Source organism: Anolis sagrei, chromosome 5, assembly GCF_037176765.1.
Source record: "Anolis sagrei isolate rAnoSag1 chromosome 5, rAnoSag1.mat, whole genome shotgun sequence".
Classification (NCBI taxonomy): Eukaryota; Metazoa; Chordata; class Lepidosauria; order Squamata; family Dactyloidae; genus Anolis; species Anolis sagrei.
The window spans coordinates 330,957-351,374 of NC_090025.1; the positions used below are offsets into that span (position 1 = coordinate 330,957).

At 47.6% G+C, this 20,418-nt stretch overlaps 2 protein-coding genes across 2 annotated transcripts in view; one reads left to right on the forward strand and one right to left on the reverse strand.

The window, feature by feature from the left end:
- LOC137097059 (hepatic lectin-like) overlaps positions 1–9,226 on the forward strand; it is a 22,600-nt gene extending 13,374 nt beyond the window's left edge. Inside the window, exons 5-7 of the mRNA XM_067468362.1 lie at positions 660–811; positions 3,715–3,827; positions 9,073–9,226. Of these exons, the coding sequence (XP_067324463.1) occupies positions 660–811; positions 3,715–3,827; positions 9,073–9,211 (404 nt within the window). The 3' untranslated portion in view covers positions 9,212–9,226. The remainder of the gene's footprint in view (positions 1–659; positions 812–3,714; positions 3,828–9,072) is intronic.
- A 2,444-nt stretch (positions 9,227–11,670) lies between these two features.
- LOC132777432 (AP-5 complex subunit sigma-1-like) overlaps positions 11,671–20,418 on the reverse strand; it is a 127,319-nt gene continuing 118,571 nt past the window's right edge. Inside the window, exons 2-3 of the mRNA XM_067468421.1 lie at positions 19,891–20,086; positions 11,671–12,473 (exon numbers count right to left, since the gene is read on the reverse strand). Of these exons, the coding sequence (XP_067324522.1) occupies positions 12,038–12,473; positions 19,891–20,072 (618 nt within the window). The 5' untranslated portion in view covers positions 20,073–20,086 and the 3' untranslated portion in view covers positions 11,671–12,037. The remainder of the gene's footprint in view (positions 12,474–19,890; positions 20,087–20,418) is intronic.

Genomic DNA, 20,418 nt, shown 5'->3' on the forward strand with positions numbered 1-20,418 from the left:
CTGACCACATGGCCTCACCAGGGCAATAGAAATACCTTTAAAGAGGAAGGTACTTTTTCCCTGAAGAGATCACATTGCTAAGTATTCAAAGGGGGAGGAGAGAGTGGCATGCAGGATGACAACCCCCTTCTAAGCCCCTTCTTAAGATAAGCTTGCTTGAGGAAATTGGGGAAGGGATCCCTCACTCTAATCTATCGAGGCAAACTACTCATTGAGGGCTGGAGACTTGTCCAGTCAGGGATGAAACCCAACACCAATTATGTTGGCAATCGGGGGCTTTAACCCATAATAACATTTCCACTAAGATTTTTTTAAACACCCAAAGTCTAGTCTAGATAGATGGATGGCCTCCTTGAAGTGACTGGATTGACCTTGAAGGAGCTGGGGGTGGTGACGGCCGACAGGGAGCTCTGGCGTGGGCTGGCCCAGGAGGTCACAAAGAGTCGGGAACGACTGAATGAATGAACAACAACAAAGTCTAGTGCCCTCTAGTGGCCGAACTGTACGATAGCACTATCCACCCAAAGTGGCTCTAGGGCTGGAGGGGGATGATGGGAAGGGTCATCCGGCTCATCCGAATGGGCTCAGGCTCAAGAAGGCTGCCACAGGGAAGGTTGCTCCTCGTCTCTCCAAGACCTGACTCTTTGCTCCTCCAAAAGGAGACCTTCGCGGCCTGGTCTCGGGCGGCTGGACCTTCTTCGGCGGGAGCGCCTACTTCTTCCTCCAAGAGGCCAAAACCTGGGCGGACGCCGAGCAGAGCTGTCAATCACGTGGGGCACACCTGACCTCCGTCACTTCCCAGGCAGAGATGGTGAGTGATGTGCTGCATTTGGGCAGAGGCTGAGCCACAGGCGCCGGAGGAATGGACCACCTCTTGCCCTGCCCGGGGGGGGGGGCTTCAATAATAATAGTAATATAATAACAGTTTACTTCTATTCTGCTCTACCTCCTTGGGGAGACTCAGAGCGGATTACAATATCCACAAATAGGCAACCCTTCAGTGCCTTTAATACAGTGGAATTACAATGACATACAATACACAGAACAAAGGTAAAGGCTTCCTCTTTCATCTCCGGCTTCTGGAGGCGCTGCTCAACTCTGGCCACAAGGAGGCGCTCTTGTTTATTTATTTACTTAGTTATTTGGTAGGGCTGGGCGGTTTCGTTTCGTTAATTCGTAATTTGTTAAACATTCGTTAATTTTCTTGATTACAAAGCGATAACAAACCATTCTGGAGCAACTTAAAAACGAAACGAATTTTTAACTTTGTTTCGTAAATGCTTCGGATTTCGTTATTGTATTCGTTTCATTATCGTTTTGAGGTCGTTTCGTTATTATTTCCGCATGTCTGGGGCAAGTTTTTTGTTTAATTAGTGAAAAAAATTTATAATATCACACCAACAGTCAACAACAGAGGGAGAGGGAAGCTTCAGAAGTTCTCCCTGTCCCATTTGGAGGTTTTTTAGCGTATTGCGCGGTCGCGTCCGCCATTAACGAATCGATTCGTTATTGTTTTGGAAATCGTTTCGTTAATGTTTTGTAATTTTTTACATTTACGAAATTTCGTAAATATCGAACTTTTTTAGAGAAAAAATTTGTAATTCTTTTAAATATCGAAATGCAAAACCCCCCAAAAAAGAATCGATTTTAGAAACAAATTTTTCCGTTGTTACCCAGGCCTATTATTTGGAGCTTTTATAACCCGGTCTTCTCGACCTCCGAAGAGAAGGGCCGGCTAACAGCAGGAAATTCATACACACATAGAATAAACATAATAGCATCATAATACATTGATACAAAAATACATTAAAATACAGATCATACCATTACAAAAGCCAGGTCGTCAGAGTAAAACCACAAATTCATCACCATCCGCCTTTAGTGTGGTCAGCCGTTACTGACTCGATCATCATTCTGCAAATGCTGTATTCCAAAGCCAGGTATTTACCAGCTTTCTGAAAGTCAGGAAGGAAGGGGCTGATCTAATCTCCAACAGGAGAGAGTTCCAGAGCCGAGGGGCCACCACCGAGAAGGCCCTGTCCCTCGTCCCCACCAGACGCAATTGCGAAGGAGGTGGGACTGAGAGCAGGGCCCCTCCAGAAGATCTTAACAACCTTGATGGTTCATAGGGGAGAATCCGTTCGGACAGGTAAACTGGGCCAGAGTCGTTTAGGGCTTTATAGGTCAGCACCAGCACTTTGAATTGTGCTCGGAAGCTGACTGGCAGCCAGTGGAGCTGGCGCAACAGAGGGGTCGTATGCTCCCTGTACCCAGCACCCGTTAGTAGTCTGGATGCCGCTCGTTGGACTAGTTGAAGCTTCCGGGCAGTCTTCAGGGGCAACCCCACATAGAGAGCATTGCAGTAGTCTATACGGGATGTAACCAGAGCGTGGACCACCGTGGCCAAGGCAGGTACAGGTACAGGTGCAGCTGGCGCACAAGTTTTAATTGTGCAAAAGCTCCCCTGACGACCGCTGAGACCTGGGGTTCCAGGCTCAGTGATGAGTCCAGGATCACTCCCAAGCTGCGAACCTGTGCCTTCAAGGGGAGTGGAACCCCATCTTGTTCCATTCCCAACCTGAGGAACCTGATGTCTGTAGACATCTCCTGGCCGTGTTGCCAGCATGGCTGCATGGATGCCTCCAACCCCATGGCCAGAGCTGAGTACCGCCTCCAGAAAGCCAGAGAAGAAAAGGGAAGCCTTTGACATAGTAGCACTTTTTAATTTATATTCCGCCCTATCTTCCCAAGGGGACTCAGGGTGGGTCACAGTACACATACGCGGCGAACATTCAATGCCATTTGGACAGAAGGACAGAAACAGTCAGAAAGGAGGTATGTTGTGTCAACATCCAGGTTTTTCCACCTTGGAGGTTGTGCTCAAATCCAGCCACAGGGGGGTGCTATCTCTCTATCCTTTATGACATGTTTTGGATGTTTAGTCTTACGTCTGTTACAACAGGCTGCTTTTTATTTAATTTTAGTTTGTTAAGTTGTAATTCATATTTGTATGTTGGGCTGTATAAGTTTTGTTAGCATGAATGTATTGTTGATGTATTTGGGCATTGAATGTTTGCCTTTTATGTTTGGAATCCACCCTGGGTCCCTTTGGAGAGACAGAGCAGAATATAAATAAATTATTATTATTATTATTATTATTATTATTATTATTATTAAGAGCCTTCAGGACTTCTTCCTTTTGGTCGCTGGCATCTTCTGATCTTTTTCCTTTTTTTATGGTGTCATAACATACCTCCCCAGCTTTTTTAGCGGTACCTAATTTCTCAACTTACAGTTCTAAGCTGTTTTCAAGCTGCTTAGGTCAACCGTGAGCTGGGCTGACAGTCAGCTGCTAATGCTAACCCGGGGCTTCAAACTGGCAACCTTTTGATTGGTAGATCTCATCACTGCTGATGATTTACCAGCTGTGCTAAAGCCCAGTCCTTTACCTTTGTTCTGAGTATTTGTGTTTCATTGTCATTCCGCTGTATTAAAGGCACTGAATGTTTGCCTATCTGTGTATGTTGTACTCCACTCTGAGTCCCCTCATGGAGATAGAGCTGAATATAAATATAGTGCTATAATCACGATCATCATCATCACCATCACCATAATCACCATCATCATTGTTATTATAGGAAGAAAAGGCTATTTCCTTGACCCGGTCTCTCTGTTTCTCTGAGCTCACCCGGGCCTCTCTTTCGTTTCTTGCAGAAGCACCTTGCGCACCAGTCGGGGGGCCAGACCTTCTGGATCGGCCTGACGGACCAGTACAAGGAGGGCAACTGGACCTGGGCCGACGGCACCAAGTACGACCCGGGAGCCAGGTGGGTCCTGCCGTGGTGACGCAGCCACGCCCTGCACATGGCTGCCGTTCTTCTCAGGGTCTCATCACACTAGACCAGGCACGGGCAAACTTCAGCCTTCTCTCCAGGTGTGTTTTGGACTCCAACTCCCACCATTCCTAACAGCCGCGGGCCGTTTTCTTTTCCTTGTTTCATTAAGCAGCTGAGGGGGGAAGGAAAGGGCCTGAGTCTGTTAGGGATGGTGGGAGTTGATGTCCAAAACACCTGGAGGGAGGGATGGCCGAAGTTTGCGCATGCCCGCACTAGACCGTATCTATCAAGCGCCCTGTTGTTGTCTTTCTGTGGCTCTCCTCCAGAAGCTGGACTACTACTTTTGCCTTCCTCATTGCGAGCATCATGACTGGAGCTGATGGGAGTTGGAGTCTGGGAACATCTGGAAGTCTTGGTCAGAACAAGCCGCAGCCTTCCAGATGTTCCCAGGATGAGATCGGATGAAACTTGTGACATAAGTTCCAATGAATCCTCTGGGCCACAGAGTTGTGCCTCTGTTTGTAGTCCATCTGTGGGATTTTCTTGCAACAGCTGAGGAGATGATCCATGGTTTCATCCGCTTCCTTGCACAGTCGGCATTTTGGGTCATCCGCTGATTTTTCAATCCTGGCCTTCATTGCATGGGTTCTGATGGCTTGCTCCTGGGCTGCAAGAGCCAGGCCTTCTTCTGTCTCCTTCTTTTCTCCAGATTAAACTATTGTGCTGGTACATCTGTACCAGGAGCTCCAACTTTGTTTTCTTTCTATTAAGTGTTTGCATGCATTCCAAAGTTTCAGGGATTCTGCAAAAAGGTGGCTTCCTTTGGTTTGCAGTCATAGGGCAAGCCACCTGTCTATCATTGTTAAGTTTGGATCCGCCCCTTCTCCCAGGGAGATGGAAAGGGAAGAGGGGGCAATTTTTAGTTAGTCTTAGTGAGGAAAGCTAAGTTAGAGGACGTGGACAAGCTTCACCTGCGGAAAAGCTTCATTTCTCAAGACATTCCGGGGGGAAATTCCCAAAGCTCTGGCTGGGAGTTTGCAGCCTCTCGGCCTTACAGCACCTGAGGGAAACAGCCCTAAAGTCTTAAAGAAATTCCAGAGGGAAAACAGACCCAAAGAACTCCAGCTGGAGAATCTACAAGCTTTGTCTGGTAGGTTTACTCGGTACCAAGACGCAGATTGGAACCGGTAGTAGATCCCACACCAACAAAGCTTAGATAATAGACAGCCTGGGAAAGGTTAAAAAAGGGTTTTCCTCCCAAAGTATAAGAACAGTTAATGAAGACAGTTGCCTGTCCCTCGTGGACAAGATTAAGGAAGCCACCAGTTGATTGAAAGCCTTGAAGCATTGGTTTGACTCATTGAAGATTGGAGAAATATCTGTTGGATTTGTATTGTCGAAGGCTTTCATGGCTGGAATCACTAGGTTCTTGTGGGTTTTTTCGGGCTATAGAGCCATGTTCTAGAGGCATTTCTCCTGACGTTTTGCCTGCATCTATGGCAAGCATCCTCAGAGGTTGAGAAGGTCTGTTGGAAGTAGGAAAAATGGGTTTATATATCTGTGGAATGGCTGGGGTGGGGCAAGGAGCTCTTCCCTGCTGCAGTTAGGTGTGAATGTTCAGCTGATCACCTTCATTAGCATTTGAAGGCCTGCCTGAGTCTGGGAAAATCTGTTGCTGGGAGGTGTTAATCTGTTGGATTTGTTCCATAATAAAGGACTTTGTTTAACCTTTCAAGCCATCTAAAGACCATTACTTCAGGAAAATCCTTGAGGGCCTCTTTCGTGGTGCCCTGGCTTCCCGCTGGGCACAAGGTGCACGTCCTGTTTCAAAAGACAATTAGAATCATAGACTCAAAGAGTTGGAAGAGACCTCATGGGCCATCCAGTCCAACCCCATTCTGCCAAGAAGAAGGAATATTGCATTCAAATCACCCCTGACAGATGGCCATCCAGTCTCTGCTTAAAAGCTTCCAAAGAAGGAGCCTCCATCACACTCCGGGGCAGAGAGTTCCACAATTATTACAGGCCCAGTGTGTGACAGAACAACTTATTATTATTATTATTATTATTATTATTATTATTAATTTTACTGACACAAAAACACAGTATGTCACAGCAAACGAGATCTCTCTGCTGGATTTCATATCCCAAAATCACAAGTCGAACACTTCCCAAGCGTCTAGGACTGTGTGAGGTAGTTTTGAATGATACGCGCAGATCCAAGTCAGGTGGCCTTTTGCAGTTGGCAGGTCGTGATTTGGTCAATGTTTATTGTTTCCAAATGCCGGCTAAGATCTTTTGGCACGATGACCACTGGGACCACCTGGACTGGTTTATGCCGCCAGAGCCTTTGCAGCTCGATTTTGAGATCTTGATAGTGGCTGAGTTTTTCCTGTTGTTTTTCCTCAATGCGACTCTCACCTGGAATGGCGACATCAATAATCCAGACCTTTTTCTTTTCCACAGTCGTGATGTCTGGCGTGTTGTGTTCCAAAACCTTGTCAGTCTGGATCCAAAAGTCCCACAATATTTTTGCGTGTCCATTTTCCAAGACCTTTGCAGGTTGATCATCCCTTTACCAGTTCTTGTCTCCTGACAGATGGTCCTTGTGACATAAGTTCCAGTGAATCGTCTGGGCCACAGAGTTGTGCCTTTGTTTGTAGTCCGTCTGTGGGATTTTCTTGCAGCAGCTGAGGAGATGGTCCATGGTTTCATCCGCTTCCTTGCACAGTCTGCATTTTGGGTCATCCACTGATTTTTCAATCCTGGCCTGAATTGCATTTGTCCTGATGTCAAATTGCATTTGTCAGGTTTCACAATGTATTGTAATGCGATATAGCTGAGTCATGCACTGCTAATGGGCTTCTATTGGAAATGCTGAGTCATGCATTCACTGTATATAGGGAATCATTTGGGGAATGTGTTCTGGCCTAGTCCAGGTGATTGTGAATGATGCAATCCTGGGTCTGAGTTAAGTTAATGAGTTGGGAAACAATCAGAGATTGCTATGTGTAATTGTATAGAATTGTATATAAGGAAGTCGTGTACAGTGTATATCTCTCCTTGTGTTGTGATGTTGTTTTGTCGAAGGCTATATGTAATTAAGGAACCTGTCTACTAGGACAAGATATGGCTGCATGCTGTGGTGAGTCTGTAATATCATCTAGACTGGGGGAAAGACAATGGTAAAACTGACAATGGCCAGGCATGTGCTCAAGTGTTTGTAAAAGGTCCCAGCGTGGCTGCAGGCTGTGGGAGCAGTTGACTGAAAAGAACTGTGCAGGAAGAAGCTACTGGAAAGCGCTGAAGTTGTGCAACTTCATGTGAAAGGAAGCCACAGGGAGGAGGGAGCAAGCTTGTTTTCTGCTTCCTTGGAGACTAGGACGCGGAACAATGGCTTCAAACTACAAGAGAGGAGATTCCATCTGAACATTAGGAAGAACTTCCTGACTGTGAGAGCCATTCAGCAGTGGAACTCTCTGCCCCGGAGTGTGGTGGAGGCTCCTTCTTTGGAAGCTTTTAAGCAGAGGCTGGATGGCCATCTGTCAGGGGTGCTTTGAATGCAATATTCCTGCTTCTTGGAAGGGGGTTGGACTGGATGGCCCATGAGGTCTCTTCCAACTCTTTGATTCTATGATTCTATGAACTGATCTGCTGCTGAACTGTGACGTTAATCTGAACAGTCTTGCTCCTGGGCTGCAAGAACCAGGCCTTCTTCTCTCTCCTTCTTCAGGGTCCCATTTGTGATCCATCACCAGGTCTTCTCCTTGTCAACTTTTCCATCAATTTTGTCAAGGAACTACCCGTGCAAGGCTTTGTTGTGCCAGCTGTCAGCTCTGGATTGTAGTGCAGTTTTCTTGTACTGGCTCTTTGTCTGCTGTGCTTGGAGAAGTTTCCGATTATTGACTTCTATTAAAGCAGGTTCTTGGCTTTCCTTGACATATTCTGCCAAGGCATGTTGTTTGTTGTTTTTCATTCGTTCAGTCGTCTCCGACTCTTTGTGACCTCATGGACCAGCCCACGCCAGAGCTCCCTGTCGGCCGTTACCACCCCCAGCTCCTTCAAGGTCAGTCCAGTCACTTCAAGGATGCCATCCATCCATCTTGTCCTTGGTCGGCCCCTCTTTCTTTTGCCTTCCACTTTCCCCAGCATCATTCCCTTCTCCAGGCTTTGCTGTCTCCTCATGATGTGGCATTCAAAGGACTTCCAATTTGTCTCTAGTCTCCTTCCCTCCAGTGAGCAGCCGGGCTTTCTTTCCTGGAGGATGGACTGGTTGGATCTTCTCGCAGTCCAAGGCACTCTCAGAACTTTCCTCCAGCACCACAGCTCAAAAGCATCGATCTTCCTTGGCTCAGCCTTCCCGAAGGTCCAGCTCTCACATCCGTAGGTGACTACTACAGGGAAGACCATGGCTTGGACTAGGCAATGGATCTTTGTTGCCAGTCTGATGTCTCTACTCTTCACTCTTTGATTGAGACTGGACCTTGCTCTCCTCCCAAGAAGGAAGCGTCTTCTGATTTCCTGGCCACAGTCTGCGTCTGCACTCATCTTCCCACCTAGAAATACAAAGTCTGTCACGGCCTCCACGGTTTCTCCCTCTATTTCCCAGTTGTCAATCATTCTTGTTGCCATCATCTTGGTGTTTTTGATGTTGAGCTGCAACCCGGCTTTTGCGCTTTCTTCTTCCACCTTGATGAGAAGGCTCCTCAGCTCCTCCTCGCTTTTGGCCATCAGAGTGGTGTCATCTGCATATCTGAGGTTGTGAATGTTTCTTCCAGCCATTTTCACCCCAGCTTTGCATTCATCCAGCCCCGCACATCCTCGCACGATGTGTTCTGCATACAAGTTAAAGAGGTTGGGTGAGAGGATGCAGCCTTGCCGGACGCCTTTCCCAACCTTGAACCCGTCTCCTGTTCCGTGGTCAGTTCTGACTGTGGCTCCTTGGTCCTTGTACAGATTCCTCAGGAGAGAGGGAAGGGGGCTTGGGATGCCCATCCCACTAAGAACTTGCCACAATTTGTTATGATCCACATGTTGTTGTTGTTGTTATATTTATTTATATCCTGCTTTTATCTCCCCAAAGGACACAGAAGCATACGCATACAGTTTATTGTCTTGCTATCTCCTCACTTCTAGTGTCTGATTGGAAATAGCACATCCCTTCCGCTGTGCAGGTGCGCCCTTTGGCAGGACGTTCCTCCGCAACCCTCTCCCCATTTCTCCTTTCTCTTTGCAGCCTCTGGTCCCCACGCCAGCCGGACAATTGGGTGGGGGGTGTAGGGAACCGAGAGGACTGCGTCCACGCCTCCCAGCAGTGGAATGACATCAGCTGCTCCTACAGCTACAAGGCGTTCTGCGAGAAGGCCATTCCCTGAGCAGAAGGAAGGAAGAGACTGTGAGAGCCGTTCAGCAGTGGAACTCTCTGCCCCAGGGGGAGTGTGGTGGAGGCTCCTTCTTTGGAAGCTTTTAAGCAGAGGCTGGATGGCCATCTGTCAGGGGTGATTTGAATGCAATATTCCTGCTTCTTGGCAGAATGGGGGTGGACTGGATGGCCCATGAGGTCTCTTCCAACTCTTTGATTCTATGATTCTATGATTCTATGACTGTCTGTCCGCGGGAAGGACAGCCCCAGAGACTCGCAGCAACACTCCAGTAGCCATGAAGCTGGCCAAATGCTCGGGCAAGGCAGGCAATGGGCGAGGCGCCTGGTCTGAGCTCCAAGCAATCATTTCCATCTCTGGAGGTGGAAAGGCATCTCTCGGGAGTGGGCAAACTTGAGCCCTCCGGGTGTTTTGGACTTCAACTCCCACAATTCCTAACAGCCGGTAGGCTGTTAGGAATTGTGGGAGTTGAAGTCCAAAACACCCGGAGGGCCCAAGTTTGCCCATGCCTACTTTAGCTGTATATTCCAGAATGGGGTTGGACTGGATGATCTCTTGGGGTCTCTTCCAACTCTAGGATTCTATGTTTTCTTTTTCCTCGCAATCCTATCTTAAATAATCATTTCCCAAAAACAGGCGTTCAACCTAATAAAACTTCATTTCCTGGATTTCCTGTTTGTTGTTGTTGTTGTTGTTGTGGTGTGCTGTAAGGTCATTTCCGACGTGCAGCGAGCCGAAGGGGTTTCTTTGGCCAGGTTTGCTCGGAGGCCAAGAGAGCGTGACTCACTCAAAGGGACCCAGTGGGTCTCACTGGCTGAGCAAAGGGGATCCTGACTGAATCATCCTGGCTGACTCAATTCTCTCTCTGTGACATTTTGAAGCCAGCAGAGAGCGCTGGAAACCTTGTATTGGAACTTGTGAAGCAACGAGTTCTAATAAGGAAACGGAGAAGAGGGGGAGATGGGCAGCAAAGGTGTATAAAAGGAAGTGGTGGTGGGGAAAAATCAGTAGTGTCTTTCTTTGCTGCAGAGGAACAAGCAATATATCAATTTCAAGGCAAGACCGGTTTGTGAGTGGTTATTTAATATTGCTATATAGAGCCTACAGTCTGACACATATTTTAGATAGGCGATCCCTCGTTTTCCGAGGAGGATTGTCTTCCAGTATTCTTGTGCGTCCGTATGTGGCTGTGGAGCCCTATTTTTGCTCTGCATCTTCTTCTGCAGTGAGGAGGGCATTGGTTTCCAGGTGGAAGGAGGTCTCGATCAGGGTTGGCTTGACGCGCCTCTGACACATATACACACTAGGGCTGGGTGATTTCGTTCGTTAATTTCGTAATTCATTATTAATTCGTTATTTTTTTTATAACAAAGCAATATTGAACCATTCAGGAGCAACTAAAAATCGAAACGAATTTTTCAATTCGTTTCGTAATTGTTTCGTAATTGTTTCGAAATTGTTTCATTATTGTTTCATTATTGTTTCGTTATTATTTCCGCATGTCTGGTGCAAGTTTTATAGTTGTTGTTTGTTTTATCAGTGATAAAAAAATAAATTATCACACCAACAGTCAACAACAGAGGGAGAGGGAAGCTTCAGAAGTTCCCCCGGTCCCATTTGGAGGGTTTTTTAGCGTATTGCGCAATCGCGTCCGAATCGATTAGTTATTGTTTCGAAATTGTTTCGTAATTTCCGAAATTTCGTAAATATCGAACTTTTTTAAAGAAAAATTTCGGAATTCTTTTAAAAAACGAAACGCAATAAACCCCTAAAAACGAATCGAGTTTAAAAACAAATTTTTCCGTGGTTGCCCAGCCCTAATATATACACATATTGTCAGGAGTCAATTTCTGACAGCATGAAAACATCACAAATTCCCTCCATGACATCCTGACTGAATCATTCTGGCTGAATCAATTCTCTCTCTGTGACATTTTGAAGCCAGCAAAGGGCGCTGGAAACCTTGTATTGGAACTTGTGAAACAACAAGCTCTAATAAGGAAACTGAGAAGAGAGGGAGATGGGCAGCAAAGGTGTATAAAAGGAAGTGGAGGTGGGGAAAAAGTCAGTAGTGTCTTTCTTTGCTGCAGAGATACAAGCAATATATCCATTTCAAGGCAAAACCGGCTTGTGAGTGGTTATTTAATATTGCTATATAGAGCCTACAGTCTGACACATATTTTAAATAGGCGATCCCTCGTTTTCCGAGGAGGATTGTCTTCCAGTATTCTTGTGCGTCCGTATGTGGCTGTGGAGCCCTATTCTTGCTCTGCATCTTCTTCCGCAGTGAGGGCATTGGTTTCCAGGTGGAAGGTGTTCTCGGTCGGGGTTGGCTTGACGCGCCTCTGACACATACACACACATACACATACAAAACACATATACACAGACTGAGCCACAGCAACGCATAGCAGGGGATGGCTAGTGCAAAATAAATGCAATCACAACAACAATAAGAAGAAGAAGTTTTACTGAGAGGAAAGTGGTTTCCTTGCAAGAACTGTACACAGAGCCAGGCCCTGTGAGCAATGAGACCAAAAAGAAAGGTAAGGGGTCCAATCTGTGATTCCTACCCCTGATTTAGAGAAAGCTTGAAAAAGTTACTTTTCCTGGACCAGGCTGGTTTGGGGATTCTGGGAAATGCAGTGTAGAAAAGCAGACGTGAAGTCTCCCGCAATACAAAGAAGTCAGGATGCATCTTGACTGAGTTCCCTGCCTTGCCAGGGATCCTTTCTATAGTCATGAGTCCGCTCCGGGTTTTAGTCCAAACCTTAACCCAAGAGTCCAAGGCACGGAGGCGCCCCACTTTCGTTCCTTCTTTCACTTCCCGAGGGCGGCCGCCACCTCCCTCTCCATCCCGGCCACAAACTGGTCATTGAGGAAGAGCAGCTGTCCGTGGGGCAGGAACCGGCCGAGGACGACCTCCGTCCGCTCGGCCTTGAGCAGCACGTCGCTCCCGGAGCCCAAGAGGCGGAGGTGGTCCAGGAGGGAGCGGGCCACACTGCGGAGGGTGCCCTCGGCCAAGAGCAGGTTCTCCTGGGGGCCACAGACCAGGGCGAAGGCTACGCTGTGCACGCCCAGCCACAGCACCGTCAGCTCCCCTTCTGCCACTGGGAAGGGGTCGCCGGGGGGCAGGCGGAAGGCCCCCGATGGGGCATCCTGGAGCGGGGCGGGGTCCTCGGGGGGCAGGGCCAGCGGCTCCCAGGAGGGCCTCCCCACGGCCTGCAGGTGCAACTTGCAAGAGGAGTCCACCTGCCTGGAAAGGAAGACAAGCAAGGAAGGAGAAATGAAACTCTCTGGGCCGGGGGATTCGCCGGGCTTTGTCTCGCCCACTTCCTACACTGACCGCAAAGATAGTAGGCAAAGTCCTGTGGGGCACTGACAAATAGATCTCAAATACAGGTACATGTTACAACCCTTTCTTTCTGTCATTGCCCAAGTTACCAGGCTGATAACCAAAGATGGCGGAGAACCCTGTGCCACTCTTCGATCCTATGTGGCAATGATAAATGGATCTCAAATGCAACCTACCTCCTACTTGAATGCATTACAGTCTCCATAGTCGCAGGTCTACTTTAGGAAGCCAGTCTGAAATGAAGCTTTCTGGACCAGGGGTTTCACTAGCCTTTCTTCCATGATTACTTTCTTCTCTGGGCCGGGGGATTCACCAGGCTTTGTCTCGCTCACTTCCTACACTGACCGCAAAGATAGTAGGCAAAGTCCTGTGGGGCACTGACAAATAGATCTCAAATACAGGTACATGTTACAACCCGCTTCCTCCTCGAATGCATTACAACCTCCGTATCCACAGGTAAACTTGAGGAAGTCAGTCTGCAGTGAGCCTTTCTGGACCAGGGGTTTCGCTAGCCTTTCTTTCTGTCATTGCCCAACATCCCAGGCTGATAACCAAAGATGGCGGAGAACCCTGTGCCACTCTTTGATCCTATGTGGCAGTGATAAATGGATCTCAAATGCAACCCGCCTCCTATTTGAATGCATTACAGTCTCCATAGTTGCAGGTCTACTTTAGGAAGCCAGTCTGAAATGAACCTTTCTGGACCAGGGGTTTTGCTAGTTTTTCTTCCATGATTACTTTCTTCTCTGGGCCGGGGGATTCACCAGGCTTTGTCTCGCCCACTTCCTACACTGACTGCAAAGATAGTAGGCAAGGTCCTGTGGGGCACTGACACATGGATCTCAAATACAGGTACATGTTACAACCCGCTTCCTCCTCGAATGCATGACAACCTCCGTATCCACAGGTAAACTTGAAGAAGTCAGTCTGAAATGAACCTTTCTGGACCAGGGGTTTCGCTAGCCTTTCTTCCATGATTACTTTCTTCTCTGGGCCGGGGGATTCACCAGGCTTTGTCTCGCCCACTTCCCACACTGACCGCAAAGATAGTAGGCAAAGTCCTGTGGGGCACTGACAAACGGATCTCAAATACAGGTACATGTTACAACCCGCTTCCTCCTCGAATGCATGACAACCTCCGTATCCACAGGTAAACTTGAAGAAGTCAGTCTGAAATGAACCTTTCTGGACCAGGGGTTTCGCTAGCCTTTCTTCCATGATTACTTTCTTCTCTGGGCCGGGGGATTCGCCGGGCTTTGTCTCGCCCACTTCCTACACTGACCGCAAAGATAGTAGGCAAAGTCCTGTGGGGCACTGACAAACGGATCTCAAATACAGGTACATGTTACAACCCGCTTCCTGCTCGAATGCATTACAACCTCCGTATCCACAGGTAAACTTGAGGAAGTCCGTCTGCAGTGAACCTTTCTGGACCAGGGGTTTCGCTAGCCTTTCTTTCTGTCATTGCCCAACATCCCAGGCTGATAACCAAAGATGGCGGATAACCCTGTGCCACTCTTTGATCCTATGTGGCAGTGATAAATGGATCTCAAATGCAACCCGCCTCCTATTTGAATGCATTACAGTCTCCATAGTTGCAGGTCTACTTTAGGAAGCCAGTCTGAAATGAACCTTTCTGGACCAGGGGTTTCGCTAGCCTTTCTTCCATGATTACTTTCTTCTCTGGGCCGGGGGATTCACCAGGCTTTGTCTCGCTCACTTCCTACATTGATAGCAAAGATAGTAGGCAATCTGGTATATAGATCACAAATACCGCTTCCTGCTTGAATAGATTATGATCTCCGTATCCACAGGTATACCTTAGAAAGCCTGCATGAAAATAACCTTTCTGGACCAGGGGTTTCGCTAGCCTTTCTTTCTGTCATTGCCCAACATCCCAGGCTGATAACCAAAGATGGTGGATAACCCTGTGCCACTTTTTGATCCTATGTGGCAGTGATAAATGGATCTTAATTGCAACCCGCCTCCTGCTTGAATGCATTACAATCTCCATAGTCGCAGGTCTACTTTAGAAAGCCAGTCTGAAATGAACCTTTCTGGACCAGGGGTTTTGCTAGTCTTTCTTCCATGATTACTTTCTTCTCTGGGCCGGGGGATTCGCCAGGCTTCGTCTCGCCCACTTCCTACACTGACCGCAAAGATAGTAGGCAAAGCCCTGTGGGACTCTGGTATATAGATCTCAAATACCACTTCCTGCTTGAATAGATTATGATCTCCGTATCCATAATTATACCTTAGGAAGCCAGTCTGCAGTGAACCTTTCTGGACCAGGGGTTTCGCTAGCCTTTCTTTCTGTCATTGCCCAACATCCCAGGCTGATAACCAAAGATGGCGGATAACCCTGTGCCACTCTTCGATCCTACGTGGCAATGATAAATGGATCTCAAATGCAACCCACCTCCTGCTTGTTAGGAAGTCAGTCTGAAATGAACCTTTCTGGACCAGGGGTTTCGCTAGTCTTTCTTCCATGATTACTTCCTTCTCTGGGCCGGGGGATTCGCCAGGCTTTGTCTCGCTCACTTCCTACACTGATAGCAAGGATGGTAGGCAAAGCCCTGTGGGACTCTGGCATATAGATCTCAAATACAGGTGCATGTTACAACCCACTTCCTGCTTGAATAGGTTATGATCTCCGTATCCACAGGTAAACCTTAAGACAGTATTTCTCAACCTGGGGGTTCTCAACCCAAGGGGGCCGCGAGGGGGTGTCAGAGGGGTCACCAAAGACTATCAGAAAACAGTATTTTCTCTTGGTCATGAGGGTTCTGTGTGGGAAGTTTGGCTCAATTCTACCATTAGTGGGGTTCAGAATGCTCTTTGATTGTAGGTGAACTATAAATCTCAGCAACTACAACTCCCAAATGACAAATCTATTTCCCCCAAACTCCACCAGTGTTCACATTTGAGCATATTAATATTCATGCCAAGTTTGGTCCAAATCTATCATTGTTTGAGTCCACAGTGCTCTCTGCGTGCAGGTGAACTACAACTCTCAAGGTCAATGCCCACCAAACTCTTCCAGTATTTTCTCTTGGTTGTGGGAATTCTGTGTGCCAAGTTGGTTAAATTCCATCGTTGGTGGAGTTCAGAATTCTCTTTGATTGTAGGTGAACTACAAATCCCAGCCACTATCACTCCCAAATGACAAAATCAATTCCTCTCCACCCCCCATCCCACCAGTATTCAAATTTGGGCAAATTGGATATTTGTGCCAAATTTGGTCCAGTGAATGAAAATACATCCTGCATATCGGATATTTACATTGTGATTCATAACAGGAGCAAAATTGTAGTTATGAAGTAGCAACGGAAATAATTTTATGGTTGGGGGTCAACACCACATGCGGAACTGTGTCAAGGGGTCACGGCATTTGGAAGGCTGAGGAACACTGCCTTAGGAAGCCTGCGTGAAAAGAACCTTTCTGGACCAGGGGCTTCGCTAGCCTTTCTTTCTGTCATTGCCCAACATACCAGGCTGATGACAAAAGATGGCGGATAACCCTGTGCCACTCTTCGATCCTACGTGGCATTGATAACATCATGATCCCTCTTTCTACAGGCATTCATTATGACTGCCATATCCCCAAGTATGCAAAGACCCCTGCATTCATGAACTCTGCGTGGAATCATAGAATCAAACAGTTGGAAGAGACCTCCTGGGCCATCATCCAGTCCAACCCCATTCTGCCAAGAAGCAGGAATATTGCATTCAAATAACCCCTGACAGATCATAGAATCATAGAATCATAGAATCAAAGAGTTGGAAGAGACCTCATGGGCCATCCAGTCCAACCCCCTGCCAAGAAGCAGGAATATTGCATTCAAATCACCCCTGACAGATGGGCATCCAGCCTCATAGAATCCTTGAGTTGGAAGAGACCTCCTGGGCCATCCAGTCCAACCCCATTCTGCCAAGAAGCAGGAATATTGCATTCAAATCACCCCTGACAGATGGGCATCCAGCCTCATAGAATCCTTGAGTTGGAAGAGACCTCCTGGGCCATCCAGTCCAACCCCCTGCCAAGAAGCAGGAATATTGCATTCAAATCACCCCTGACAGATGGCCATCCAGCCTCATAGAATCCTAGAATCCTTGAGTTGGAAGAGACCTCCTGGGCCATCCAGTCCAACCCCATTCTGCCAAGAAGCAGGAATATTGCATTCAAATCACCCCTGACAGATGGGCATCCAGCCTCATAGAATCCTTGAGTTGGAAGAGACCTCCTGGGCCATCCAGTCCAACCCCCTGCCAAGAAGCAGGAATATTGCATTCAAATCACCCCTGACAGATGGCCATCCAGCCTCATAGAATCCTAGAATCCTTGAGTTGGAAGAGACCTCCTGGGCCATCCAGTCCAATCCCATTCTGCCAAGAAGCAGGAATGTTGCATTCAAATCACCCCTGACAGATGGCCATCCAGCCTCTGCTTAAAAGCCTCCAAAGAAGGAGCCTCCACCACACTCCCTTCGGGGCAGAGAGTTCCACTGCTGAACAGCTCTCTCATAGAATCCAAGAGTTGGAAGAGACCTCCTGGGCCATCATCCAGTTCAACCCCATTCTGCCAAGAAGCAGGAATATTGCATTCAAATCACCCCTGACAGATGGCCAGCCAGCCTCTGTTTAAAAGCTTCCAAAGAAGGAGCCTCCACCACACTCCCTCCGGGGCAGAGAGTTCCACTGCTGAACGGCTCTCACAGTCAGGAAGTTCTTCCTCATGTTCAGATGGAATCTCCTCTCTTGTAGTTTGAAGCCATTGTTCCGCGTCCTAGTCTCCAAGGAAGCAGAAAGAAAGCTTGCTCCCTCCTCCTCCTCCCTGTGGCTTCCTCTCACATATTTATACATGGCTCTCATCATATCTCCTCTCAGCCTTCTCTTCTTCAGGCTAAACATGCCCAGCTCCTTAAGCCGCTCCTCATAGGGCTTGTTCTACAGACCCTTGATCTGCTCCCTCCTCCCTGTGGCTTCCTCTCACATATTTATACATGGCTCTCATCATATCTCCTCTCAGCCTTCTCTTCTTCAGGCTAAACATGCCCAGCTCCTTAAGCCGCTCCTCATAGGGCTTGTTCTCCAGACCTTTGATCTGCTCCCTCCTCCTCCCTGTGGCTTCCTCTCACATATTTATACATGGCTCTCATCATATCTCCTCTCAGCCTTCTCTTCTTCAGGCTAAACATGCCCAGCTCTTTGAGCCGCTCCTCATAGGGCTTGTTCTCCAGACCCTTGATCTGCTCCCTCCTCCTCCCTGTGGCTTCCTCTCACATATTTATCCATGGCTCTCATCATATCTCCTCTCAGCCTTCTCTTCTTCAGGCTAAACATGCCCAGCTCCTTGAGCCGCTCCTCATAGGGCTTGTTCTCCAGACCCTTGATCATTTTAGTCGCCCTCTTTCTCTGGACACATTCCAGCTTAGAGTCAATATCTCTCCTGAATTGTGGTGCCCAGAATTGGACACAATATTCCAGATGTGGCCTAACCAAAGCAGAATAGAGCATGGGGAGCAGGACTTCCCTAGATCTAGACACTATGGATACATGAAGCCACACGTAACAGCCCATAACCCTTCCAAAATTAAGTGCACCTGCCGTGACCCAGGGGTATTTTTCTACCAAAATGACCAGCAGAAATTAACTGAAAACCTGGGTGTTTTCCTTGACCTCATTGCAACCAACACCAGTCCCAATCAGACCTCTAGCGGGAGAATATTCCAAAACTGAGGTGCCACAGAAGAAAAGTCCCTGCTCCCACAATGCATCTCTCCAGCTTCAGTTCTCAAACACGAATATACAGGGGCTCGTTCAGATGCCCAGGTCATCGCATTCACACAAAGGCTGCATCTACACCAGGAACGGACAAACTTCAGCCCTCTAGATCAGTGGTTCTCAACGTTCCTAATGCCGTGACCCCTTAATACCGTTCCTCAAGTTGTGGTGACCCCCAACCATAACATTATTTCCATTGCTACTTCATAATTGTAATTTTGCAACTGTTATGAATCGTTAGGTAAATATCTGATGTGCAGGATGTATTCTCATTCACTGGACCAAATTTGGCACTAATACCCAATAGGCCCCAATTTGAATACTGGTGGGATTGGGGGAGGATATTGATTTTGTCATTTGGGAGTTGTAGTTGCTGGGATTTATAGTTCACCTACATTCAAAGAGCATTCTGAACTACACCAACAATGGACTTGAACCAAACTTGGCACGCAGAACTCCCATGACCAACAGAAAATAGTGGAAGGGTTTGGTGGGCACTGAGCTTGAGTTTGGGAGTTGTAGTTCACCTACATCCAGACATCAAACAATGATGGATCTAGATCAAACTTGAAAGAAATGCTCAATATGCCCAAATGTGAACACTGGGCATATAGACCTTGAGATTTGGGAGTTTTAGTTGCTGGGATTTATAGTTCACCTGCAATCAAAGAGCATTCTGAACTCCACCCACAATAGAATTGAACCAAACTTGGCACACAGGACTCCCACGACCAAAAGAGTTTGGTGGGCATTGACCTTGAGTTTGGGAGTTGTAGTTCACCTACATCCAGAGATCACTGTGGATTCAAACAATGATGGATCTGGGCCAAACTTGGCACGAATACCCAATATGCCGAAATGTGAACACTGGTGGAGTTTGGGGAAAATAGACCTTGACCTTTGAGAGTTGTAGTTGCTGGGATTTATAGTTCACCTACATTCAAAGAGCATTCTGAACTACACCAACAATGGACTTGAACCAAACTTGGCACACAGAACTCCCATGACCAGCAGAAAATACTGGAAGGGTTTGGTGGGCATTGGCCTTGAGTTTGGGAGTTGTAGTTCACCTACATCCAGAGAAGACTGTGGACTCAAACAATAATGGATCTGGACCAAACTTGGCACAGATATTCAATATGCCCAAATGTGAACACTGGTGGAGTTTGGGGAAAATAGACCTTGACATTTGGAAGTTGTAGTCGCTGGGATTTATAGTTCACCTACAACCAAAGATCATTCTGAAGCCCACCAATGATAGAATTGGGCCAAACTTCCCACACAGAACTCCCATGACCAAAAGAAAATACTGTCTGTGATGGTCTTTGGCGACCCCTCTGACACCCCCTTGCGACCCCTCCAGGGGTCGCGACCCCTCCAAGTTGAGAACCACTGCTCTAGATATTTTGGACTTCAACTCCCACAATTCCTAACAGGAGGTAGGAATTGTGGAGGGCTGAAGTTAGCCTATGCCTGGTGCAGACGCACCTCACAATCAAGGGGGAGAAAGAGCAGCCTTCCCTGGTTCGTGTACCTGGCTACGGCCAAGATCCTCTCCTTCTGGGCCAGGCGATCCTTCTCGGGATCTCGGCCTCCACCGCCGCCTTCGGGCCTTTCGGGGCTGAAGACCCTGGAATAGAGAACTCTGCAAGGCGGGGCTTCGTCCCCAGAACGGCCACAGCAGCGCAAGGTGTGGACGATGAAGGCGTGAACCATGGCGACAGAGGGGTCTGCAAGGGAGGGACGGAGTGAGAACCACAGGTTGTTAAGATAGCCAAGACTCCAGAGGACAGGAGCAGGATTCAAAACGATCTTGACAGATTAGAGAGATGAATGGCCAAAACTAACAAAATGAAGTTCAACAGTGACAAATGCAAGAGACTCCACTTTGGCAGGAAAAATGAAATGCAAAGATATAGAATGGGGGACAATGCCTGGCTTGAGAGCAGAACGTGTGAAAAAGATCTTGGGAGTCCTCGTGGCGAGGAAGGTGAACATGAGCCAGGAATGTGATGTGGCGGCAAAAAAAGCCAATGGGATTTTGGCCTCAGGCATCAAGAGG